Genomic DNA, 26,828 nt, shown 5'->3' on the forward strand with positions numbered 1-26,828 from the left:
ATATTTTAACCCAAACCAACAAACAAACAAAACCTTCTCTTTTTCCATATTAAATTGTCTTTTGATCCGCCCGCTCGGGTCTGGCGGTGACTTCACGTCGCACCTTATGGTGACCTTTATTGTCGGAGCAGGTGAATTTCTTTCACCCTTTCACTATAAAACCATGTTTAAATGAGCAGCATTTGATAATCTGCTGCTGGCTCGGCTTGGTTCTGACCTACATGCTGAGAATTCACCAACCCTCCATCATTCTGGTCGTGCTGCGGGCCGCGCCATCACGCAGCGGCGTTTCCTGTCCCCGCACTTTCACTGTCACCCGCATCTCAAGGCGTTGGGATTAAGATCCGGACTGGACCTTGGGACCCGCAAACCTGCTTCAGAGGTCAGGTAAAACGTGAATCCTCCTTTATTCTCTCAGTCGCGTCCAGCGTCCTCAGGGGCGAGACTTCATTTGAAATACTCCCGTTTAAATGAAACATAACACGATTCTACAATACCTGCGCTTAAGATATAAACCATATATAATATTTCACTCAGTAATAGACCGTTCCTAAATTCGGCATGCTTATATAGGTAAGAACTTGTATTTCTTGGCGAATATATGGCCAAATCACCTGAAATCCCATCTGCATTGTTTTGACCATGTGATGAGCAGCTGAGTGGGACCGTTTTGAATTATAATCTTTGTAGGAACAGACTTGTTACAGAATATTCAGCCATTACAGGACTGAGGAGTGATGTGGATAATCAGTCTTAGCCGTGTTTAGTAAGGTCTGTCTCCGCTGAACTGTCCGATTTCTGAGTGCAGTTCGCAACCTCAGCGGATGGTTGGCAGGACGTCGAGATGCTGGAGAAAACGTCAATGTTTCAGCAACAGCAGCGTGATTTCACTCACTGTTATAGCGATTAAACCTGATAAAAATGATGTTCGTATTGGCGTTGAATTTGTTGAAATAAGGGACTATAGTTGTTCTCTTGTCAGTGAATTGTTTCCATTTTATTGATAAAGAAATGTTGAATTTATCAGCATTAAATGGACAGAATGCATTTTTGCTTGATGGGACTTAATTAATTTTCTTTTGATTAAAAGTGTAATCAGGTGAAGTGTGTGTTTATGTCACGTGGTTGTGGATGGAGCCTATAATAAACCTGCGGCTCACCGCTAAAACGATCCAACTGAGGAAATCTGATCGGAAGAAATGTTCTGTCAAGTTTGCCCTCTTTAAACAAACTTCTACCGGTATTAATCACGGTAAAGCCTACAAAATAAAACAATTGTTTGCCTGGAAAACTGAGAACCATAAAAATGCAAACCGAAATAATAAATCATCAAGACATATTTTGCATCCAAATGTCAAATTGATTTAAAGAAAATACTGTAGAAAATCGTAGTATTTTAAGCGCTTATTTAAGTAAGAACTCGGCTACTGCGAAGCATTATTCTTTATTTTGAAGTAGTTTACCGGAAGTACTTGCCGTTATTCAGTGTAACTGCACACTTGTGACGGTATCAGAATGCGGGGCAGCTGATGTACTTGCGGGGCTAAAAATAATCAACTTTCTTCCCACCTCACTCCTGCTTCGGTTTTGTTTCTTTAATTATTTTTATAAAACGAACAAGGGTTTCCATCAGTTTTCTTTTGGTTATTAGGAATGAGGCAGTGTCACTAGGGATTATTACTCTTCCCGGAGGTAAGATATGTATTTTTTCTCGCCATGTTCGCGCAACTTTACCGAACTTCATAGTTACCTTTCCTGGCAATTACCTTGACCCACCAAATATATCGTTATTTTATTAATAACGCCAACATTCTAAACCGAATTTCTACACTTGGTAAACTTCCCTGAATGGTTGTTAAAGCTGTATCACCAGGGGAAAAATTTCAACAGAAAAAGTCAACAGAAATATTCGTTGTTATTAATAGTTTAATAATAAACCGAACTTAAGTTTTTGATGACATAAAGCATTTGAGCATTTTAAATGTGTCAGAAAATTGCGTTTTCTCACCCACAACACCTGCTGTGGTTAGCTTTAGCTCCTGTTAGCGTGGTTTGCTTTTAAAATCAGTTTTTAAAATCTTGATTTTAAAAATCTAAACCAAAATAAGAATATATATTTTAAAATTCCGTTTAAAGTTTTACAGGTTGGTAAAATCAAAGTTTTTCTGTTGCCCCAGGCAAAATGGCCGCCAGGGGGGGCTTCAGAGCACCATCGTTCATTTTCTTAAACTTTAAACTACTTTCCTTTGACTTATCTCACAAACCTTTTTACTGGCTCAGTGCAACTCAATGATTTGAGATGAAATCTTATTTGGACTTTAGTTTTACCCTTTTTGAAAAGTCCTTTCATTAAAAACGAAAAATCAGATTTTAGTTTTTGAAGATTTTATTCAAGGATCGGATTAAAAAAAATCTGATATTTTGGATCCCATTAAACAAATGCTTTCTTTAATATCATGCAGCATCACTGTGGCCTCTGCTTACTTTTGTGCGAGACCCCCCCCCCCCCCCCCCCCCCCGATCTGATGGAGTTTCTGAAGCTGAGGCCAAAGTGATGCCAAAAACCCAGACTGATACCAGTTTAGGTTCCGTCCACTGGTTCTCCTGTTATATGACTGGTGTTTGTGTTAGCTGATCTGTGTATATGTGTGTTTTCCTCCAGCTTGGTGTGTGAGTGTGTGTGTGAGCGGAGCAGCTCGGCGGTGCCATGGCCCTGTCGTTCTGCGGCAGTGAAAATGGAACCAATGGCTACCGCGTGACGGACAGCGTATTCAACAACGGCTGCTTCGTGGACGCCCTTAACCTGGTCCCCCATGTCTTCCTTCTCTTCATCACCTTCCCCATCCTCTTCATCGGTATGTAAACAAACATGGTCAGGTGACTGAAGTAGTGTATTTAAAAAGGCAAAGTTAGACAGTGTTCTAAGCCGTTTGTGGACAATAACCTGCTGGTGTTTGCATTTTAGAGGTTGGAGAAAGTCTAAACATCAGTTTTAGAGCACTAAAATGGTGAATGGTTTCTGCAATTCAGTTTTGGAATCATCCAAATCACAGATTATATCCTGAAGATTTCAGAATAAAACAAACTGGATAAGAGGGAAAGCAGTGATGTCAAGATCCACTTAAAAAGCAAATGTCTCCATGTGGAGAAGGAGCTGTTTTAAGGACGTAAGAGGCAGAGGGCTATTACATAAAGGAAGTAGGGAGCGTTTGTGTGTATGTGCATGTGTGTGTGTGTGCGCGCGTGTGTGTGGGAATTGCTCTGACCAGAAGCCCTTAGCTGGCTCCCCAAGGACTCACTTATTGTCACTTCCTGGTTCTATTTTTTATGTTTGTGTCCTCTACAAAAGTTTGCTGTCTGTTCAGCAAAGCTCAGAAACAAATATCAGAAAAACGCTCTGACGGCATCAATATAAATACAGATTTTTAAAATGATGACTAATCAAAAATGAAGCAGGTTAAAGGTCACAGGTGAGATCCTTATCAGTCATGTTCAACAACTCAAGGGCTGCACACTCGTTCCCTGTTCACTACTCACTACATGGGGGGCATGGATTGAGTGAACTACGTAGCGCACTCAAGTTAAAGTTAGTATTCGGGCAACGGCGTCATTTACGGCGCACGTAAAGTGACGTCAAGGTGTCGCATAATAATTACGAACCGGTCGCTGGGAAAAGTGGCCAGGTCCATTTAATTATTTTAACCCATCAGAAATACATTCAGTGGTCATTTTATGAGAATGCAATATTTTACCCTATAATTAACTTTATATAATAAAATGAAATATTAATGTCAATAATAATACATTAATTACTTATTACCTAAAATAATTAGTGTCCATTGACATTTTCAAGCCAAGACGTGATGGTACATTCTCAAGTCATATTCCGCTGTAGTGAAAACATTTAGTAAAGCAATTTTTCATCAAAAAATGGATCCAGAGCTACTTTTCATCTTTGTAAATATTCTTTTACTGACATTCTGATTCCGAAGAACAATTTTACGTGAGGGGCGGGGGATCAGTGAAGATTGATTGATATTTTTTTACCCATTTATGTTGTAATATTTTAAGATGATCATATTGGACCCTTACTGAAAAGATCTTAATTCCAAAAATTTCATATATCAAACCGCACAGTAGAAATTACGTTAAAAAATGTATCCCATCAGTATCACGTGATACCGTAAAGGCTGATGGGATACATTTTCCGAGTTAGGGTGCTTGCTTGTACACTACTTTTCGCAGTGCATTGTGGGATACATTGAGTGCACTACATAGGGTACAGCGATGCTCACTAACAATTCGGACACTATTTCAAAATGGCGTCCACACTATTGAGTGCACTATGTAGGGTATAGGGGATGGTGTCGGACACAGCCAAGGCCTCCCTTGGGAATTCTACAGGAAGTGAGCTGCAGTTATCTCTTCCTGGAACAGGAAGTACATACTATTATTGATGAATTATGACAGTGCCACCTGTGGTTACAATGTGTATCATCTCTGGTCACTGAACTTGGTCAGTTTCATTTTGGTTGGTTGGTGTGATCCACTCTGATTGTTGCGACCCTCCCTGCTCTTCATGGGTGTCCTCGCCACCTTCCTCTCCCTCCATCTGTCTGTCAGGTTGGGGCAGCCAGTCGTCGAAGGTCCAGATCCATCACAACACGTGGCTCCATTTCCCCGGTCACAACCTGAGGTGGATCCTCACCTTCCTGCTGCTCTTCGTCCATGTCTGCGAGTTTGCGGAGGGCATCGTCTCCAACATGTGAGACCTCAGGGGGACATTTCTCTCTTACATCATCCCTCATATTTTCTGATGAATTTTTTTTTAAAATTCTGTCCTCACTGTAGGGAGATGAAGACCAACCACCTCCATCTCTTCATGCCAGCCTTCATGGGTTTCATCGCGGCCACGACGTCAGTAGTTTATTACCACAACATCGAGACCTCCAACTTCCCCAAACTTCTACTTGGTTAGACTCAATGACTTGTAATGTCCCCTTTTTTCCATTTTCCTCCTACTTTTTTTTAAAAAACCTTTCTCTCCATTATCAAAGGTAAAGATGCTAACGCAAAGACAAACTTTCCAAGATCACTTTGGTCCCATTGGTCTTTCTGTTCTCTTCACCACCTTTATGCTGCAGCAGTGCTGACTGCCTGTCTCTGTCCATGCAGTGCTCTTTATTTACTGGGTGTTAGCCTTCATCACAAAGTCCATCAAGCTGTGGAAGTTTCTGGAGTATGACATCGGACTGAGGTTCCTGAGGTGCTGCATCACAATCTTTGTAGTGGTTCTGTACGCGCTGCTGATGGCTGTGGAGGTCAACGTGATAAGAATCAGGGTGAGGGAATGTATTTGACTGAAAATAATCCCTGTATTCTCTCCCTTTAGTCCCGCTAATTTTGTCCTCCTCTCTCCTTGTAGAAATATGTCTTCTTTTCCAACCCTCAGAAGGTGAAACCGCCGGAGGATTTGCAGGATTTGGGAGTTCGATTCCTGCAGCCGTTTGTGAACCTGCTGTCCAAGGTTCAGACATGATAAACATCAAGAGAAAAATGCTAAAGACAGAGCAGTTTCCTGGTTTCTCGCGTCTAAAAATGTATCTTTTACCATTTCTGATCTGTAGATGAAACAAAATAATCGAAAAATCAATATCTTTGGCTCCGCATTAAACCACACCAACCACAAAAGTCCTTCCTGTCACACTTTTAGGCAACATACTGGTGGATGAATCCTCTCATCATGGGAGCTCATAAGAGGCCGATAGAGCTGAAAAAGATCGGCAAGTTGCCCATCGCCATGAGAGCTCTCACCAACTACCTCAGGCTCAAAGACGCCTACGAGGATCAAAGGGTGAGCGGGCGGAATGATCGCAGGCGCCTTCCTTCTCAAACATCCATGAACTTGCTCTCAATCCTCACAGACTGTCGAGGACCCCGGGCGCACCCCGTCGATCTGGCGCTCCATGTATCGCGCCTTTGGCCGCCCCATCCTGCTCAGCAGCACCTTCCGCTACATGGCCGACCTGCTGGGCTTCGCTGGGCCGCTCTGCATCTATGGCATCGTGAGATACCTGAACACGGAGAAAACCGCAGAGAACCAGGAGCAGGTGGGTGCCTGTCAGCCCTAGGAAGTTCTCACGTGGAGCTGTGTCATCAAACCAAGCTCAGCCGGTCACAGACACGCAATCATAGTTAGAACAGCGGGAACAAACCGTTAACTCAAAGGTGTCTTTAGTCTGATTTAATTATTATTTTTCTTATTTATCCAAGAGTGTTGGAGAGCAGAAGCTGCTTCAAAGGTTCCTTTTATTCCTTGAAATCATTGAAACCTTTTGAGCAGGAATATAATTGAAGGCTGACACACACACACACTCTGTTTATAGCGGCTACGTGTCACAGCAGCGATAGGGGCCGGAGTCAATAACTGATGGTTCCTCTTTGCCGGAGGTCTCCCTGTCATCCCAACAGCTGCGGGGGCTTAAATGACTTAGAATTACAGCACCGACTACACAAGGCCTTGGAATCTGGCAGATAAGCTCCGCCTCCTTAAGAGGGTACGGATTTGTAAACGATCTCTCGGCGGGGGCGCAAAGTCTGGGTGTTGTGTTTGCATCCCGTGCGTTGTTTTACTAAAGGTGAACACGAGACAAACTTGGGCGATCCAGGAGATCCTTCCAGTGATGTCACTGAGGCGTGGGCCGCTGGCACGTGTCGCCACCAGGAGACGGGTCCAGTTCCAGATTTGAACATTTGCAGACTATGACATAATGTTAACCTCCCTTCTCAGGTCACCCCCCCAAAATTAATTATGCGTATTTTTGCCTTAGCTAGTTGTCCTTTAGACACACTAATCACATACACACTAATCTGCACCCGAACGCATCAATGCTGCCGTCCTTTCATTGTTTGCCTGCAAGAAAATCCTTATCAGCTGTTGATAAAGGAGAACTCCAGTGTATATGTGGCTTTTTATCACAGTGGTTTTAAGGTTTGAATTGGAATTTCATTCGGAAATTCAACTCATATATATATATGAATAGTAAGCTCATATTTCTGACTTGTCACTAGAGAAATTGTGTCACGTTTGTAAGGAGACAACACATCAATAAATACTCTAGGTTATTGTGGATGGGCTAATGAAGGCTGTAACCTGTGCTGTTGGGCAATATAAGCAGACGGACAGAAAACAGATGCTTTTAAAGGTTTGGCAGAGCTGATGACAGCGCTGGATGTCGGCTTCTGTCGCTCAGAAAGCATACGAAGCTGTTTGGGGACGCAGACCAGGTGCTGGTCTGGCAGCATGTTACCTCAGCCCATTTCACTGCCAGCACGTTAACGGGCCCCAGAGAGAGAACAGGACACGGCTGCACTTCTAAGTTTCCCACTCACTTCGCACTCGTTTAAATCCCCCGGATGCTCCGTTCAGAGCCAACCTGGACTCGCTGCTACCGTGGTTTTCCGTGGGTGCTTGGGGTCGTACATGGACGATGAAATGACTACTGTTCCTCAGCTTGGTCAGCTTTTGGTTGAAGGCTTTGTCACATGTGATTGGCTGCAGGTGAGACTCCTCAACGTTTACTTCATGTCTTCCGCTGAGCTGCTGCGGAACACTTCGGTGCTGGCCGTGCTTCTCTTCCTGGCTTTAATCCTGCAGCGGACCTTTCTTCAGGCCTCATACTATGTCACCATAGAAACAGGCATCAACATGCGAGGAGCCCTGCTGGTGAGAGAACTAACTCAGTTTTTAAAAGAAAACTTTTCCTTAAGGGTGTAGGTAGGTATGTGGTGTCAACCCCGCTACTCCACCAGTTTTAGGACATTGTCTAGTTTTGTCTGCTGGTGGTTTCTCCACAATTACCCCAACTCTCTTCTCTCTTGCATTTGTTTTTGGGATATTTTATCTGTGATGATGCACATAATGAGGATAGGTGTCTTATTTTGAAAATCAACCATATTTCCTGTGTAGTCAGGAACCCTGGATGTGAACAGGGTCCATCACAGCCAGGTCTAAGATCCTGTAGGACTCATATATGTGGTTTCATAAACAGGCAATGATCTACAACAAAATGCTCCGTCTGTCCACCTCCAACATGTCAATGGGTGAGATGACCCTGGGGCAGATCAACAACCTGGTTGCTATAGAAACCAACCAGCTAATGTGGTTTCTCTTCCTCTGCCCCAACCTGTGGGCCATGCCCGTGCAGGTAAGCAGTGCGGGTTGTCTGTATGCTGTCAGTGGTGAGTAAGGCCGTGGGTTGTTATGACTGAGCTCTTCTGGTGTTTGACAGATTGTGATGGGAGTGATCCTGCTTTACAATCTCCTAGGATGGAGCGCTTTGGTCGGAGCCTCTGTTATCGTTCTACTGGCTCCGGTTCAGTACCTCATAGCTACAAAACTGGCAGACACACAAAAAAGCTCCCTCGTGAGTAGCACATGCATTCAGTGTCTGAGTTTCTGGTTACCTATTTTGGAAGCTGCTCTAGAACGATGCGAGATTAAGCTTCCAATTCTTGTTTGCGTCTCAGGAACACTCGACCGATCGCCTGAAGAAGACCTCGGAGATCTTGAAAGGCATTAAGTTGCTGAAGCTGTATGCCTGGGAGAATATCTTCTGTGACAGCGTGGAGGAAACCAGAGGCAAAGAGCTCACCAGCCTCAGGACCTTTGCCTTCTACACATCCATGTCCAGTAAGACATCTCACCGGTCACCATTCTCTCGGGTTAAGTAGTAAATCCATTTCTCGCTCTCTCTCTGAACAGTTTTCATGAACGCCGCCATTCCCATCGCTGCCGTTCTTGCGGTGAGAATGCAGTCACCCAAATGTTTGTGATTATCAACAGAACGTCCACAGGCGCGGGTGAGCGGGGGTTCAACTTTTTCACTCTGCCTCTTGCAGACATTTGTGACACATCACATCCTCGATTCGAGTGGTCCCAAGTCTGCGGAGGCGTTCGCAGCCTTGGCGCTCTTCCACATCCTGGTCACGCCCCTCTTCCTGCTCTCTACCGTTGTCCGATTTGCCGTCAAGGCTCTGGTCAGGTGAGGGGAACAGCCTTGAACATTTGCTTCATCAGGTTATGATCAGGAGTCATGAAAGCATAGAAGAAGAAATTGACGTTTGCTAGTGAGGCTAGCTAAAAATGCAGAGGAGAGAGCAGACGTGACTGAACAAGGATGACAAATTGGAGTTGTGTCAGAGAGGACGGGCGGCAAATCTAATTAAAGGGACCCGGAGGAAACCTGACAGCAGAAACTCTAAACTCCTGAGAGATTACTGATTTTGTCATCATCATGTGCGGACTGAATCTGTGTGTGTGCGCAGTGTTCAGAAGCTCAGCGAGTTCCTCCAGAGTGACGAAATTGGAGATGACAGCTGGAGGAACGGAGACATGTCGATATCCTTCGAAGCTGGGAAAAAGCACATGGGGACGGTGAGTGTGGCCGAAGCAGATCTCCTAAAAACAGCAAAAAAAAAGACGTTTCCCAGGCCAAATGTTTCACTTCTGTCAGCAGAAATTTCCATTATGCTCCATCTTTCTAGATGTTTAGCTGAATTAATGTAAATGGAAGATAATCTAAACATCAACCTCAATATACATTATAAAGTCTTTATTTTAAATTGTCATGTTTTACACCTTTTGAGTGCTAGGACCTAAGCTAATGGACTAGCCTTGCTGGCACGCAATAAGAAATGGACCAAAACCTGTTCTAAACATCGCAGCGAAAAAGTGTGTAAATAAAGTAATAAAAGTGACAGATGTGTGGCTCAGCTCCTAAAAACTACCAGCCTGTTACGGCCCTCTTATTCCCTTTAACCCGTCACACTGGAGGGATTACAGTTCTTGCACATCATTTGAAATTGGGATAATAAAGACCTTTGAACCGTACGAAAGTCAAACATTTATGATGCATTTAAAGACAGACGACCTGAACAGAATGTGCTGGAGCTGCCAGGAAATCACTTTAATGTAATGAAGCCGACGCTGAGCTTCCTCGCGGCGAGCTAGAGGACGCAGCACGCATTCCTTTCCTGGTCCTGCAGGTAACCAGCGTCCTTGTCTGTTTTGGCAGCAGGTTACTGGTTCCTGTGTATCCTGATAGACGTTCTCCGCCGAGTTCTTTTAATCTTGGACAACAAAGCGTTTTGTTGACCACCTGAGCTCGTGTTGAAACGGCGTACAGGTGCAGCACACGGCGTAGCTGCATAGGAACAGATAAAAACGTCTGTATGCGTCCTGTGGGAGAATCTGTAAATAACACACCTGAGAGCTTTGAATGGAACCGGGAACCTTCTCGCTAACCACCGTGACGCGGTACCGCCAGATTAAAAAAAAAATACATTTTTTGTGGGTGGCATAGTTGAACTGCATTTTGTTATAAAAATGGGGATTTGTTGTTCAGTGTGTCTCATAGAATCTGTTCCAGGACTATTTGATCAAGTCTTTGATGTTCAGTATATTTACAGCACGTCTGAACAATAAGAAGAGACTTAATCCTTTGGGATTTAATCAGAGGAAGGCCCGCTGGCTCTGTTTCTTATCCCCGTGGAGCTGAAACGGAAGAGGGCTAATCTTGAGTTTAACAGCTAATATTAACCTCGTTTCTCTCTTGTTTTAATATCCCCCCCAAGACCACAGCCATCAACAGGAAATGGCCTCTGCGCCACCAGATGGACAACTACGAGCAGCCCACCAGGCGACAGATGAGACCCTCCGAGACAGAGGATGTGGCTGTAAAGGTCAGAGTTCACATGCTGGGGACGGGAAAGGGGAATGGGAGACGTAAAATATTACCATCCGAAGCTGGAGCCGGACGACTCTCCAGTAAAATACACAAAATGAGCTTGAGTGCAGTCAGGAATAATGACAGTGCGTCGTTATAGTTCTGCACCACAGTTTAAAGATCATTGTTTTTATTTAAGCTCATCTTCTGGACCATAATCCTGATTAGCTCCTGAAATTTGTCAACAGTTGCTTCGTGTCCGCAGTGTTTATCCATCACGGGTCACTTCTGGGTGCGTGGAAGCGTGCGCATACTCGCTGTCGTCTCAGGAAGCGTAGGATTCACACGAGAATTTTGTTGTTGGTCCGTTAAGGACATTGGGAATGTTTGTCATAGTTTCTCAGTCGACCTCCTCCATCCCTGTGGAACAATGCTGCTGGCCAGATGGTGGTCAGCAAATTAGGAGGAAAATCATCTTAAAGGGCATCATTTACCGATCATCCGGGTTTGGCTATATGGGTCACTGAGTTTGTTTAACATGTGAAACTGCTGACTCCACGTGTAACCCCATTATTTCCACGTTTACTCCCTGCTTTATTTTCCTTCCCTTCGCATTTCTTCTTCTTCCTCCCTTCCCTGGTTGCTCGCTCTTTCCCTTTTTGTTATCCAGCTGCTGACAAACCTCCCTGATTTTTCTGAGTCGTCATGCTTTATGAAATCTTGATCAATCGGGAGGTCCAAAACTGTCCTGGATTTTTTTTTTTTAGAGATTAGACTTCGTCTCTTACGTAACCATGAAGCATGACAAACATTTGACATGCTGGACATTTCTGGCCAACAGAAGGTTTGAGCTGCAGTACCGTAGTTGGCCACTGGTGGCAGTTCTGAGTGTTAGCATGTTTGTCGTTATTCCTGTTTTTTGGTTCCGGGCTAGCTAAACACAATGTTTCCACCTACCTTAGATTAATGTATTTTTCATGACTTTATCTCCATTTCCTGCTGTAGAACCAGAGTACGATCAATGGCGATATATTTAGTAAAGCCACTCAACATCAGTTAAGATTTTACTATGACTGTTGTCATCTCACTTCCTCTTTGATTTCTCAGAGTTTTCATTGAGTTCACATAAAGTATTTGCTTATGTGTTTTTTTTAAATATCTCTGAGAAACCTTCTGGAATTGGAGAAGAGAAGAGTGGAGGAAAGTATGAGGGCTTGTCAGAAAAAATAAATAAAAAATAGACAAATAATAGCAACAGATGGGAAGAATGTAAACAGCGGTCACAGAAAGCTGGGTGGTCACTCACCATGGATTATTTAATAGAGAATTCTCTACTTAAAGCCATTTATTTGCCCAAACAGTGGAATATAAAGACCTTTTGTGATGTGTCTGAGTTAAGATGCGTTAACACTTGTGAAGAGGAATGTGTGAGAGCACACCAGGAGTCGGATAAACACCTCCTGTTTAATGTTGTGTTTGTGAAAAATAAATGTGGGAAATGCGTCAAAGGATGACTTTTGACTCGGCCTCAAACGCCATCAGCACAGCACGTGTCCTTTGTTGTGTGATGCAGTTATCTCAGCAGCAAACCCGGAGTTTCTTCAACTCTCTTATCTCTGCAACAGGAAAACTGGTCTATAATTCCTAGTCCTTAGACACTCCCAGCTAAGTATTCGTTTTTTAGGATTGCATCTGCCCAGTCTGGGTTTGTCCCATTAATTAATCTTAATCTATATTTATCTTATGGTTTAGGTCAGCAATGGATTCTTCTCATGGGGGAGCAACCTGTCGACCCTGTCTGACATCAGCATCCGCATCCCTACAGGTGAGCACAGCTCACACTTACGTAGAGGATTTATAACTTATTGTTTTATTGGTCGGATTTTCTGAAATCAAAACACGTCAGACATCTCACGTAGTGTCATATTAGAATAGATAATAACAGTTTCTGCCTTATGTATAAATGTACTTTATGTTAGATGGTAATAACAAGCTAGCAAATAGCTTGAATTCAGAGATTTCGCACCCCAGAAGCCAGTTTCTCCATTAAAACTAACAATTCAACTTTTCTGAACACGTTAGGCCAGTTGACGATGATTGTGGGCCAGGTGGGTTGTGGGAAATCCTCCCTGCTGCTGGCCATGCTGGGCGAGATGCAGACCATCAAGGGGAGAGTCTACTGGAGCAAGTAAGACCTTTAAGCACATAAATATCTGCCACTTATGGTAAAGTTCCTGTTCAGAATCTTTATCCAGATAGATTTGGTTGCCGATGAATATGATAACCGATCAATAATTTTGGTTCAACTTCTCAAGTTTCAACAGATGCTGCTTCTGTTGACATTTATGGCATTTAAGATATGGATGTTTTGTAGTGTTCATATCAATAATGGCAGATGAACTGATCAGAACACAGGCACACTGTGTATGTGTGTGTGTGTGTGTGTGTGTGTGTGTGTGTGTGTGTGTGTGTGTGTGTGTGTGAGATACCTGTCTCTTAACTCTGCCCTCTAACTGTATCAGGCTGCCTGATAGTGTGATGACTCAAGAAAGAAACATAAGGTATTTTGTGTGGTGTCACCTTTTTATACCACCAACATCCTCATTTACATCTACATCCATTAATGTGACCCTCTGATAGTCTGGTTTTTTTTAATCCTACACATCCTAACGAGGTAAAAATACAGCAACGTGTTTATTTTGATTTAACTTACTCAAAGCACACGACGGACACGGGATCAGGTTTTATGTGGTGAAGTTTGCTCAGTGCTGCTCTGAGCACGTGTCAGAATGCGATAATTGAAAAGGAATAAATTAGATTAGACAATAAATTCTTATTGTCGAAGGCAAACGCTGACTGAATGTACTGTTCTCTTAAGCAGAACACACTCACACACACCCTGCTGCTCACATCAGACAGACAATGACCGCATCACCAACGTGGTTCTTCTCTTCTGGGCGGGAAGGTTAATCCCATTAAGAGCTAGCAGGCTAACATCATCTCTCCATTAACTGAAACTTAACATGAACACCAGTTTGTCTCCTCCATTTATTTTTATTTTTTCATCCGTTTCCCTTTGCCGCTGAGTTTATTGCTCTTCCTCTACTTTGGCTTCTTGTGTTTTCCATCCGTCTTGTTATAAACACAAATATACACATGGCTGAGCGTTCGAGGCTCCTTCTAACACGATGACCTGACTTTGACAGCTGGTCAGAGACAGAGGAGTCTGATGAAGACGTCAGGAGGTATAAGTTCCTTTTCCGGTCTCCCTCTTCCTGAGTTTTAGATTTGGCTTGACCCCGGTTCTGTTCCCATCTCCATTTATCATCTTTACTCCTTTCAGAGGAAATGCTGGCTTCCACTGCACTCTCTGTGTTTTTCTTGTTGCATTTCAGGCTCAGTTGTTCATGAACACACACGCACAAATGCATTTTAATATAAAACAAAAGATTAACCTGTGTAATTGTATTTATTTTGTGCATATTTTATGCACTGAAGTGGATTTAAAAGGCACCACAATAGCTGGTGCAGACATACAGGATTTATAAAGTAAAATAACATAGATTAATAGTAAAGTTTCCAATCTTATGATTGTGGAATTCAAATAAAGCTATTGCAAATGTTCCACTTGCCACATGGAGAATTCCACCTCTGATCTGCTGGTTTTAATGTTGAGAATCATTTTAAATCAGAAGGAAGGGAAATAGAACGGTTGTCTGGGTTACTGAATGAAGCATCTGATGTTATGGAAGACCAAGACGTCACCAGCAAATTTACAGATCAGTTGGTCGTCCTGGCAACGCTGCAGAGTGTGTTTGTGTTCATGAACAGCCGCACCGGCCTCTGGAGTGAGTGAATGTCCCGCCGGAGCCCTCATCTGATCCTAATTTGTGCTTTTAATGCTGGGAGTCAACGCCAACACTCAAGCTCAATATATTGTTTTAAATGCAGCATTGTTTTGTTAAGTACAGGACTTTTTTCTGTTTTTGGGTAAAGTTTTGGAGTAACTTTGATACCAACTGAAGGTTAAATACATCAAACCAGTGAAATTAGTTGACATTTTAGCAATGAAATGTAACACTTTGTTGGCTCATTGGTAAAAAGTTCACTTTTAAAGGTATAACCATCACATTGTTTCAGTATGTATTTTATACTAGCATGGGTCAGTGATACATCCCATAGAGGGGGCCACTATAAGGGTTAGTGATTGGTTGGTTTCATTTTAATTCATTTGTGTTTGTCTTTTCCTTCAACTTGTTGGAAATGCTGCAAAAATCTTCCCATATATTCCCTTTGTGGTTTCACCGATGCCAGCTGAACTGGTATTAATGGTGGCGCTGCAACATTTGTGCTGCGACAAAATAAATGCAACATATGGACAGCAAGTTCTCAACACTGGCAGGATTTAATTTACAGCATAAATGAGCCTTAATAATACATAAACCAAGTGAAACACTGGATAAACTTGTCTGTGTTCCATGATGGTGCTGGAACATATGAAAGCTGCGTCTCCTCCACACTTTATTTCTCGTTGAAATACCTTCATCTTTGAATGATGAACAGATATCAGGTCTCAAATGACACCTTATTGCTTAAATATGTACTATAGTAATTATATTTATAGTAGAAACTTGCCTGCATGTCGCAGAGGTCTACTTTTTTCCGACAGGTTGTAACTGTAAACCTGAACCCGAACCTGAGCGCTCACCTCGACTCCCAGCAGTCATGGCGTCACGCTGTTGACGGTGTCCGTTTGTGCCAGTTTTGTTGACGTGCAGATCATCATTAATCTGATCCATCTTCCATAAAGTAATTCGCTCTCATCTCTGACTGAGAACGGAGAGATGTTGGTTTTGGGTTTTGCCAAGCGTCCTAAACATAATCCTTCCTCCCTCCTCTTCCTCATTGTCACATTTGTCAAACAGGAGTACTGGTCTGATAAATTGTCTTCTTCTTTAAGGAAATGTATTTATAGCCATGGCACGTTGTCCAGAGAGGTTTTAGAGGTTTTCTTAAGCCAATGATATTTAAACATTCTTAAGCTGTAAATATGATTTGGCTTTTATTGCTATTAAGTACAAATCCTCAGAATAAATGTGTTGATGACGCCGGCTCAGATCAGTACCACTGTTCCAAAGAGACCCAGGAATGCACGCCTTGATTCTCTCCCTTACCTTTTACCTCTGTTTCCCATGATACACAGCAAGAACAGATATTCTGTGGCCTACGCTGCTCAGAAGTCGTGGCTGCTCAACGCGACAGTGGAGGAAAACATCGTCTTCGGCAGCCCTTTCAGTAAACAGAGGTGAGGGCAGGGTGTTCCTCTGGGGTGCTGGGTGAAGCCGAGCACTGAGGGGAGCTTTGTCGTTCCAGGTACAAGGCTGTGATTGACGCCTGCTCACTGCAGCCTGACATCGACCTTCTGCCCTTCGGGGACCAAACTGAGATCGGAGAGCGGGTACGCCCTAATGTTCTGTGCTCCCCTGTCAGATTAATGTGCTTCTTCTGGATGTAGAATTTCCTCTGTTGTGGTGTTGTGATTCAGGGGATTAACCTGAGCGGAGGTCAGAGGCAGAGGATCTGCGTGGCCAGAGCTCTTTACCAGAACACCAACATCGTCTTCTTGGTGAGCGCAACTGTATCAGTCATCGAGCTTAAAACACCCTCAGTGATGATGACGGTCCAAATACTTTCCATATTACTCCATCGCTTCTTTACTGGAAGAGTCACAGCCTCCGTTTCTGTACGGCTGGTTTCAGTGGTGCACGTTGGCCTCTGGGACGAGGAGGTGTCCGTTTCTTGATTCCGTTCGTCATGTGTTTATCTTGCTAAGTGACTGCGTTCGGAATATTCTGCTGCCACTTTGGGCTTTTTCAGTTATCTCGCAGACGTTTTACATTTAACAGCTGGAGTCCTTTTGTGCACTCATCCCTCTCTGTAATGTCTAGAGTGCTAATATGTCATTGATGACACTAGAATGCTCAATCGGGACAGAATGTTTTCTTTGATTAACATTAGGTGCGAAAGTGCAGCTGCTCCGGCCTTTTTTTTTTTTTTTATCACATCTGGATCTTTCAATTGAACGCAGCCAAAACTCTATTGTGAGATTTTAAATGGCAGGACTCCACAGCAGATAACTAATTTACATCATCAACATGGCTGCATTTTTGAGAGTAATTAACATTAATGAATGGACGGTGTCTCCGGTACTAACAGGTCTTAACATTTGCTGAGGATCTTTTATAAAAAGACAGTTCTAAAAGGTCTGTAACTTTCATGTCTCTATAGGATGATCCCTTCTCTGCTCTGGATATCCATCTCAGCGATCACCTGATGCAGGAAGGAATCCTAAAATATCTGCAGGATGATAAACGGACTGTGGTTCTGGTCACCCACAAGCTTCAATACCTCATTCACGCAGATTGGGTGAGAGCAAAGATCTCAACGCTCAAATGAGTGACTGTTTAGGTATTTACGCAGGCTCGTTGTCCAGATCATTGCCATGAAGGACGGCTCGGTGCTAAGAGAGGGAACTTTGAAGGACATTCAGACTCATGACATCGAGCTCTACGAACACTGGAAGACCCTGATGAATAGACAAGACCACGAGCTGGAGAAGGTAGCGATGGCCACACCGTCCTGCGTGGTTTAACCAGCGGTCCCATCGCCGTGTTCTCACTGGTAATTCTGTTGCGATGTTCTCAAACAGGACATAGAACAAGACAGTCAAACTACACTGGAGAGGAAAACGCTGAGGAGAGCCTTCTACTCGAGAGAGGCCAAGAACCTGATCGACGATGATGACGACGGTAGGAGGACACCAGTAGGATGATCCTTGTCTCCAACACTTCCATCCTGTTCACTTTTTGGGTTCACTCGCTTCTTTTTTTTACCAAATGGGAAGTCTTGTGAGTATTTCTTTTTCGACTCTCAACAGAGGGAGAAGAGGAGGAGGAAGAGGATGACAACATGTCTACGACCACAGTCAGAGGATCGAAGATCCCGTGGAAGGTAATCCACCCCTAGAGCCGCTTATGAACCTTTGATCCAGAGCAAAACATCCGCCCGTTGTAGCGTTTCAGCTCTTCTCACACACTTTTCCATCGTCCTCAGGTGTGCTGGAGCTACCTGTCCTCTGGGGGCTTCTTCATGATCTTCTTGATGATTTTCTCCAAGCTTCTCAAACACTCGGTCATCGTTGCCATCGACTACTGTCTGGCACACTGGACCTTCTTCAAAACCAATCAGAGTGCAGGGAATGAGTCGCGCCATTCGTATGGCAGCAACGCCACGGCGCCCGCGCCTGATCCGCAGAACGTATGAAGTGTTTCAGGAGACTGTTGAAGATTTTCCTTTTGACCAGCCTGTTGTAGTTAAATAATTTCCTCCTTTCCATGTTTAAAATGTGACAAAAAAAGAAAATAGATCTGAATGTATCTTACAGGTTAGATGAAATACTCATATGGAAATAGATGTTTTTCATGCTTTAAGAGTCTCTGTGTTAGAGAACTAATCAGCATTTCCTGATGCGTTGCTCTGAAACTCTGAATCCTCTCGTGTGTTGCTATGGTGACAGGACGACCCCTACTATTTGGTCTTCATCGTCTTGTGCGCTGCAGGGATCGCGTTGTGCCTCATCACCTCGCTCACAGTGGAGTTTCTGGGTCTTTCTTCGGCCACGAACCTGCATCACAACCTGCTGAACAAGATCATCCATGCCCCCATCAGGTATCGCTTCCAAGTCTGAGGGAAATCTGTCTTTCTGTCCACATCCTGCTTCTCCTCATCTTCCAAATTTTAGAGCAGCGACAAAGTAACGGACATTTGACGAACCGTTTTCCTCTCAGGTTCTTTGACATCACCCCTCTGGGACAGATCCTAAACAGGTTCTCAGCTGATACCAATATCATCGACCAGGTACAGCAAATATGGTGCAAACTGATGCAAACTGATCCAAGCAAATCTGAATACATTTCCCCTCTCTCAGCATATTCCTCCAACACTGGAGTCTTTGACGAGGTCCACGCTGCTCTGTCTCTCTGCCATCGGTGTCATTTCCTGCATCACTCCATATTTTTTAATTGCCCTCTTCCCTCTGGGTGTGGCCTTCTACTTCATCCAAAAGTACTTCCGGGTGGCCTCCAAGTGAGTGACTTTATACGTGTTGTTTTAAAAACATGCAATCTTTTCATTTTCGTGGTCTGTTTTCCTCCCTCAGAGACCTTCAGGACCTCGACGACTCCACACAGCTTCCTCTGCTCTGTCACTTCTCTGAGACGGCTGAGGGTCTTACCACCATAAGGGCGTTCAGGTACGACACTCGGCTCCTTTTGACTCCTCAGAAACTCTGGAAGTCCTTTTTTGCTTTGTGTTTATTTTTATCCACCTTTCACCTCTAAGAACAGAAGTCATGAATAAAAAAAGGAGAGAACACGGGGATAAAACCTTTCCAGGAGTTGCCTGCGCTCTGTTACAGTCATCTGAGTCAAGCTGAACTCATCAGAATGCATCAAGAAAGCCTGAAACCTTATGGCACATTTCCTATTTTATATTTAAGAGGTGTAAAAACATCGGTTCTTGTTCTTTTTGAAGGGTTTCAGCTTGTGTTTTCATCACAGTCACGATGACAGACGCAGCAGCAGCTTCTTCCTGTCCCCGTGTCCCCGCCGTCGTTCCCATAATCCAACATTAAACAGCTCTCACCCTTTTTTGTCATCCTCCCAGAGGACTTCCTCTTCCTTACACACAAATGTACGAGCTGTGACACACACATACACAGTTGTGTCCGGGCAGACACTCCCGTTATCAATAGATTCTCTCCAAACCAACAGTGGTTAATTGAACATAAGTCACAGAAAATGAAGTTAGCTGTCGTTTTACCAGCTGCAGATGAAGTCTGTTTTGTTCGTTATAGATTTTCTTTCCCCCTCGGGTTTGAATGGAGCAAACGAGCAGATTGCATGTTTCCGAGAGGCTGGGTGTAAATGCGGCTTGTGAATGACGTGCGCTGGAATGTTTCAGACACGAAGCTCGTTTCAAACAGCGAATGCTGGAGCTGACCGACACCAACAACACAGCCTACCTGTTTCTGTCCGCCGCCAACCGCTGGCTGGAGGTCCGCACGGTGAGGCGTCCCGCATCTCGGTGCCGGTGGACAAAGTCGGAGGCGCTCTGGGACCCTTCTTTTATGACGGCTCTATCTTTTGTGCAGGACTATCTGGGGGCTTTGATCGTACTCGCGGCAGCAGTCGCCTCCATAAGGAGTTTACCCAATGATCTTCTCTCCAGGAGCCTGGTGGGCTTCGCACTCACGTACGCCCTCACGGTGAGATTTCCGTCCCAGTGATTTGTTATCTGTTTGCTCTATGAATGAATCCTACTCAATGTGGTTCTTATCTCTGCTGTCCTGCAGGTTAGCAACTACCTGAACTGGGTTGTGAGGAACCTGGCAGATCTGGAGGTGCAGATGGCAGCCGTGAAGAAGGTCAACAGCTTCCTCAGCACCGAGTCGGAGAACTACGATGGATCAATGGGTAAAGGCCACGATCTGTTCCTGCACAGCCTGTCGGCAACGTGAAATTCCTGCTTCAGCGTAGCGTCGCCTGGATTCGCTGGGCAACTTTATTCAAGCGATTATTGTGTTGTTATGGGAACCAACCAAAGCTCCTCTGGTCTTTGTGTGGCGCCTCTTTGCATCATAACCTAGCCTTAACTCTCTGGACCCTCTGGAGTCCAACCTGATGAGGGTTTATTCTCAAAAGGTTCAACTTCAGAGCTTTTTTCTTATCAGTCCTGATATAACCTGCCGTTGAGATTACCAACGTCTTACACAGTCAAAATAAACTGGAGCATTTTCAGTCATGAACTTAAAAGGAGAACTCCACAAATGTGCCAAAAAGGACCAAGACAGAGCGGCTATTTCTGGAATCGTAATGAAAACATTTCCTGACATTAAAGGATGATTGGACATAAAAAAAGACATTGAAAGGAGACAAAAAAAGAGATAAAAGCCAAAGGACCTTCCACCTTTTTAGGGATTTTGACAAAATTTTCATGTAACATTATCTGGTTAAATTTGACCAAAAATCTAGAACCAAATCCCACCTTCTGGTTCTGCTGGGCCATAATCAGGGTAGTACACGATGCCTGCTGTGTTACACCTGTCTGATCACATGTGAGTGCATGTGAATGCTTTAGTCAGATTTGAATAGTGAAATGATGAATATGATTGTTTACTATTGTAGCTGTATGTCAGGTGCCACAGTAATAATTATATATGTATGTATGCATGTGTGTGTGTATACAGTATATACTGTATATATGTATATGTGGTGTTATGATGTGATCCATATGGCCTTTAAGCTCTTGTTTATACCAGCCAGGCCTCTAACATAGACAACAGGGGAGCAGCCAAGCGTCTGTTTTCTGTTGCGCTGGTCTCAAACAGTCAGTTTGAGCAGTTTCCTGTGTTTGTCTCGCTGCAGACTCCTCTCAGGTGCCCGAGAACTGGCCCCAGAGTGGCGAGATTAAGATCCAAGACCTGTCCGTGCGCTACGATCCCATGCTCAAGCCGGTCCTCAAACACGTCAATGCCTACATCACACCAGGACAGAAGGTAATTAACACGAAACCGTGAAGCCAACGCTGCCACAATCAGCTGGCGGCCTCATAAAGACAGATTTATCGTGTGGGCTGAGTCAGTATTCATCTTTTCATCTTCTGCTTAGATCTTTAAGAACGTCTCGAGCTTGGTGTTATATTTTTGCACGGGCAGTGTAGTCCAGCTCACTCACCGGACTGTCTTCTCTTGTCGGGTGTAAAATTAAAACGTTTTGTCATCATAAACTTTAAAATATACCTAAAATCGCCTCACGAGTCGCCATCCTCCGGGCGCACATCAGTATAGCCTCGGATCATTAGCGGACGCTTCCTTTGAAATCGCAGCCCACCGTGTGCAGACACTTGCGAAATCTCAGCACGTAGCCGCCACTCAGTTATCACCGGAGTGCCTGATGTCTCGCCGCCGTGTCAGAGCGAGGCCGACTGACCAGCTCCTGTCCTCCTGCTGCTGTAGGTGGGGATTTGCGGTCGCACCGGCAGCGGGAAGTCCTCCCTGTCGCTGGCCTTTTTCAACATGGTGGACATCTTTGAAGGTGGGTCTGAACGCCGTCCCCCACTCATCCTACACTTCTGTTGCCTTCACATTTTGTTGCTCATCTTAGGAGAATGTTCAGTTGGCGCCTCACTGGAATAAACTACGTGAAACATTGGAGTTCACCTCCTGTTATTTATGTGCGAATTGTTTATTCAAGCGTCCCTCCTCTCATTCTGACCTTTTTAAACAAGTGCAGGTCTGAAAAAGAACCTTTCTGCTCTTTGTTGGGGTCTTTAATTCCTAACAAGAGGACCTGAAGTGGACTCTTCATCATTCAAAACAAGGACGTGGTCCACGTCCTAGCGTCGTCTCTAGACCCAGACTCGTTTCTCTTTACAACAGCGGTAATAAAATGTCAATTTTGAGAGCGCGGTAATCTTATCGCCCTGTTTCCAGCCTGGATGGAGATGAGCGCTCTGAGACTGATTACTGGGATGACACACTTTTTCCATACACACAGCTGGGAAGATGTTTCTTTAAACAGTAAATTAGGACGTGTGGATCGGCTGCATTTCCATATAAAGCAGTGAAATAAAAGCAGAGCCGAGTCCTGTGACAGCTGGCCTGATTTACGCACCCTCGTGCATTTGTTCTTTACCTAATTACTGTAAAACAAATCACACACACGCACCAAAAACATTTATTGAGTATTATGGGGGCTAAGTGAATTTTAAATAGCTTCATTGTTTAAAGTCCTGAGTTTCAGGCAGTTTACTCTGAGGCAGAAGCTGCTAATGTCCAGGCAGCGTGACTGAAACATGCATTTCATCTAAACTCAACACTAACCTGGAGTGGCTGATGTCACCATGTCTAAAAACAGCCCTGTCTTCTGTCTGAGGACAGCTTCACCGCTTCAGCAGCGTCTATACGGGGTCTGATTTGTCAAAGCTGCAGAGCTTAAAGTGCAAGCCATCACTTTACGCTCCGTTTTGCTATTAATTCCCTTTCTGGCTGTCAGTGGACTCCTGATGGACACATGTTTGAGTGGCTTCACCGGGTTTAACCTTCTGGTTTCTCTCCCTCAGGAAAGATCGTCATCGACGGGATCGACATCTGCAAACTTCCTCTGCAGACGCTCAGATCGCGCCTCTCCATCATCCTGCAGGACCCCATCTTATTCAGCGGATCAATAAGGTACACAAATGCTCTGTTGGACGCCCACCAGGGGCTTTGAGATGTGACGTGACCAGTCCCAGCTGCGGGGTTAGCAGTTGAACTCACAGCGGGAACTCTGATTTGGACATTATCTGACTTTTGTCACGGACGTCATAGACGGTGGAGGTCGTCGTCTTCTTCTTCTCCTTCTTCTTCAGCGTCTCACAGACTCGCAGGCTGGCTGTGTTTGTGTTAGTAGAAGACTCAGTGACTCTGTTTATTATAGAAGACAAAGAGCATGTGCTGTTTGTTTGAACAGATACTGGGCTTCACACAGCCTGTGTGTGTGTGTGTGTGTGTGTGTGAGCCTGGGTTGACTGATTTGCTGGAACTGTTTTCTTTAGATGTTGCTGTTATATTCGGACACAGCTTGCCTTCACATTTCTCACCTCTCAGTTCAGGACCTCATTAATCGTCACATTAACCCGCATAAGAAACTGTGTTATCACCAGCTGGTAAAGAAGGCGACAGATGTTTATTTGAGTAGCAGTAATTTGCACTATTTTTTTCATGGTTTTCTTTTGCAGGTGCGTGGAAGCAGCGATACCCAAAGATGGCCACATCAGTTTTCTAGTTTTGGGGGTTACTGCCTTTCACTGAATGTTGTACTGACTTTATTTATTATATGATGTATAATTTATGATAATAATTACACACTCTTGCCATTTTATAGTGCTGTTTTTCTCTGGGGAGCTCACAAATTTCAAAATAAAAGCTTAATATTATGAAACATCTCAGGAACAGTATTGTTTTGAACCTTCTTTTATTTGGCTATTTTACATTCTCTGCGGCCCTCAGCCGTGCTGCTCCGCTCTCGTGCTGCTCCGCTCTCGTGCTGCTCCGCTCTCGTGCTGCTCCGCTCTCGCGCTGCTCCGCTCTCGCGCTGCTCCGCTCTCATCCTCCGCTGATCTGTTTGTCGTTCCCAGGTTTAACCTGGATCCGGAGAAGACCTGCTCTGACGATCGACTCTGGGAGGCGCTAGAGATCGCTCAGCTGAAGCACATGGTGAAAGCGCTGCCTGGAGGGCTGGGTACTCGCACAGACATCTTCATCTCAGGCTAATGGCTGTTTGGGTGGCAGCAGGAGTCCGTTTTAAATGTGTGAACTGGGTGCAGATGCTGTGGTGACGGAAGGTGGAGAGAACTTCAGCGTCGGCCAGAGGCAGCTCTTCTGCTTGGCCCGAGCGTTCGTCAGGAAGAGCAGCATCCTCATCATGGATGAAGCCACGGCCTCCATAGACATGGCCACGGTACTGAGAGGACTCCTTAATCCGGCAGAGTCTCTCAGGCTGCAGGAACGTTAACTGGGATCTCCATTTCCTCCATTTCAGGAGAACATCTTACAGAAAGTCGTGATGACGGCGTTCGCAGACAGAACCGTCGTTACCATCGCTGTAAGTCCGCAGCCGATCCGTCTGAACGTTAGATCCTTCTCTTCCCTCTCTTCACATCTGATCCTGTTCTTCTTTCCTTCTGCACCTTTCACTCTCCTCATCCTCCCATCGCCTCTCTCTCGGCTTCGCTCTCTCCCTTTCCTGCCACCCGTCCCTTCGTCCCGCCACCAGCACCGCGTCTCCTCCATCCTGGACGCCGACCAGGTGTTGGTCTTCTCCTCAGGGATCTTGGTGGAGTGTGATTCTGGTCCGAACCTGCTGGACCAGGAGGCGAGCCTGTTCAGTGTGTTAGTCAGGACTCACAAGTAAACCCAGACCAGTACGACCAGCACGGAGCACCTCGCCTCTGCCCGACTCTCTTCTGTCTTTTGCTTCTCTTTTCTACGTTTTTGGGGTTTGTTTCTTTTCATCTTGAGTCTGGCTCTACCGCCTGGTTGCTCTAGGATCAGACTGCTGGAACTTCCACCTGTAGCTCCTGGATTAAGTATTTTTTTGGGGCCAGGGTTGCATCTAATCACAGCCTTCTTTGAGTGTTTTTAGCTAAATATCCTGAAATTTTTCCCCATCTCCCATTAATCCTGCTGATGGACCCTGTTGGCTTTTGTTTCCAGCACCGCGTTCACACCATCCTCACAGCTGATCTGGTCATTGTGATGAAGCGGGGGAATATTTTGGAGTACGACAAACCCGAGACCCTCTTGGAGCAGGAAGACGGCATTTTCGCGTCCTTCGTCAAAGCTGACATGTAGGGTCAGCAGGTTTGCGGGGGCTGAGCGACGCCGCTAATGGGAAGCTCCTGTCGGTGACCAGCGGAGCCGTACTTGAATCAACTGTCGTTATTTTGCCGTTTGAATTGGAAAACTTAACACGTTTTCATTTTTAGGAGACAAAAAAATCAGTATTTATCAATACTTTTGATTTTTAAAATCAATTGAACCTCAGTGCCACATTTTGTACTCAAATCTATGCTACGCTTTCCCGGGGAACTGGCACTATGAGCAGGTGAATGTTCACATTTCTGTCCTCTGCCGTCACTGATTTAAGGAACCTTCCACATTATTTAATTTCCAAACAATTCTCCATAAATGGTGACAGAAGCTTGTTTACTAGCTTCCTTTACTCAGAACTGTTCTTTTAATTTTTCCCGTCCAGTCCAAATGTCTCAATTTGCTTCAGATATTAGGGAAATGACTCGTATCCATCAGGTTTCTTATTTATTTCTTACTCACTGCATTTTTACTGCTTTGCTAAACACAAATGAAACAAAGGCTGCAGGTGAGGAAATGAGTCAAAATGCCTGAATTTAATTGATAAATGCTAAAAAGGAACACCCAAACAATGAACCAAAGATATTTTCTGGGAGTTATTAATGTTTTATCTGGTTTATTTTGCGCCCCAAGGCTGTTCTACCACTTGTACTTTTCCTCCTTCTTGTATAAACACTTAAGGGCGACGCGGCTCAGCCTGCCTGTCTGCGGTCGCCCTCGCTCAACGTCTTAGTTTCCTCGACAACGAGACACCTTCAGAACTCCCGTTTCAGCTGTTTAACAGCGACTCGGAACACTTTTTCCTCCGATGCTTAATCCTTCTTAATCCATCAGGCAATGAGTTGGTTCTGATAATATGCACGCAAGAATGGCAGATATTTTTCACCATAGTTAACAAGCCGTATATATCGCTGCATAGAAGGATGTAAACATTGTTTTAATTTAGATTTCATTTGTATTTTGGAGAAAGTTGCCCAAAAATTTAAAAAAAATGTTTCATCTCAAGTCAAAGAATTAAAACAAGATATATTCATCCAGCTGATATGAGCAAAACTGGAGCCACGTGATGGTCACACTCTTCTTCCTCTGTCTATCTGCAGCCAACAGTTCATAAATCACAAGTGTTTTTGTGTGTGTGTGTTGTGTGTGGGGAGTTGTGTGTACAGCTGGCTTTTAGGCAAAACCTGGAAACAGTTTTTATTGAAATCATATTTTCTTTTCCAATTTTGGGAACAGACATGCAAATTTAAGGTGTTTGATATTTTATAAGTTGAATATAACACAGTGAACACTCATTTTATATCTTCACTCTTTGCTGCAAACCTGACTGTTAAAAGCACATTTGTTCTTAATTCTTTCAGTTCTGTGTATGTTAGTGTACAGCCTGTATATTTAATCATTTTTAATGAGCTATTTCAATCGCGTGCCTAGTCTTTTTTTTTTACACGTGAAATGATAATAAAAATGGTTTTGAGTGAATATTTGCTCTGCACAGTATTTACGGAAATATTTCAGATCAATACTTGCTAAGCAGTGCCCCCTGGTGACGAAGGGGTGTATTTTCAAAAATTGTAATTAAGCAGAAATACAACTATATTTCACTAATTTCCATTAAAAAAGTAGATTTTAAA

At 44.2% G+C, this 26,828-nt stretch overlaps 1 protein-coding gene across 7 annotated transcripts; it reads left to right on the forward strand.

The window, feature by feature from the left end:
- Positions 1 to 26,678, forward strand: abcc9 (ATP-binding cassette, sub-family C (CFTR/MRP), member 9). 7 transcript variants are annotated; one of them, XM_029825857.1, is made up of 42 exons: positions 1 to 387; positions 2,663 to 2,855; positions 4,624 to 4,765; positions 4,852 to 4,973; positions 5,176 to 5,342; positions 5,426 to 5,527; positions 5,714 to 5,854; positions 5,925 to 6,110; positions 7,562 to 7,726; positions 8,052 to 8,207; positions 8,292 to 8,426; positions 8,530 to 8,692; positions 8,765 to 8,805; positions 8,902 to 9,044; positions 9,328 to 9,436; positions 10,636 to 10,743; positions 12,480 to 12,552; positions 12,810 to 12,915; positions 13,250 to 13,288; positions 13,934 to 13,972; positions 15,931 to 16,032; positions 16,101 to 16,185; positions 16,273 to 16,353; positions 17,016 to 17,153; positions 17,221 to 17,346; positions 17,437 to 17,536; positions 17,665 to 17,738; positions 17,841 to 18,044; positions 18,304 to 18,455; positions 18,575 to 18,644; positions 18,715 to 18,872; positions 18,946 to 19,038; positions 19,749 to 19,851; positions 19,939 to 20,052; positions 20,140 to 20,260; positions 21,212 to 21,342; positions 21,802 to 21,880; positions 22,908 to 23,016; positions 23,964 to 24,067; positions 24,153 to 24,286; positions 24,368 to 24,430; positions 25,042 to 26,678. In XM_029825857.1, the coding sequence occupies exons 2-42, from the start codon at positions 2,708 to 2,710 to the stop codon at positions 25,177 to 25,179; spliced, it is 4,764 nt and encodes a 1,587-aa protein (XP_029681717.1). In that variant the 5' UTR covers positions 1 to 387; positions 2,663 to 2,707; the 3' UTR covers positions 25,180 to 26,678. The 7 variants fall into 7 exon arrangements, with proteins under 7 accessions (XP_029681717.1, XP_029681718.1, XP_029681716.1 ...); XM_029825858.1 differs by having other exon boundaries at positions 1 to 382; XM_029825856.1 differs by lacking the exon at positions 1 to 387 and adding an exon at positions 1,517 to 1,692.
- Positions 26,679 to 26,828: the final 150 nt, after the last annotated feature.

The sequence above is a fragment of the Takifugu rubripes genome, chromosome 18, assembly GCF_901000725.2.
Source record: "Takifugu rubripes chromosome 18, fTakRub1.2, whole genome shotgun sequence".
Lineage (NCBI taxonomy): Eukaryota > Metazoa > Chordata > Actinopteri > Tetraodontiformes > Tetraodontidae > Takifugu > Takifugu rubripes.

Bases quoted from the DNA above. Each gene is read 5' to 3' on its own strand.
- abcc9 (XM_029825857.1), top strand. From the start codon at position 2,708: ATGGCCCTGTCGTTCTGCGGCAGTGAAAATGGAACCAATGGCTACCGC. The intron at 5,855-5,924 runs GTGAGCGGGCGG...CAATCCTCACAG, and splicing joins ACGCCTACGAGGATCAAAGG to ACTGTCGAGGACCCCGGGCG. The intron at 24,287-24,367 runs GTACTGAGAGGA...CCTCCATTTCAG, and splicing joins CCTCCATAGACATGGCCACG to GAGAACATCTTACAGAAAGT.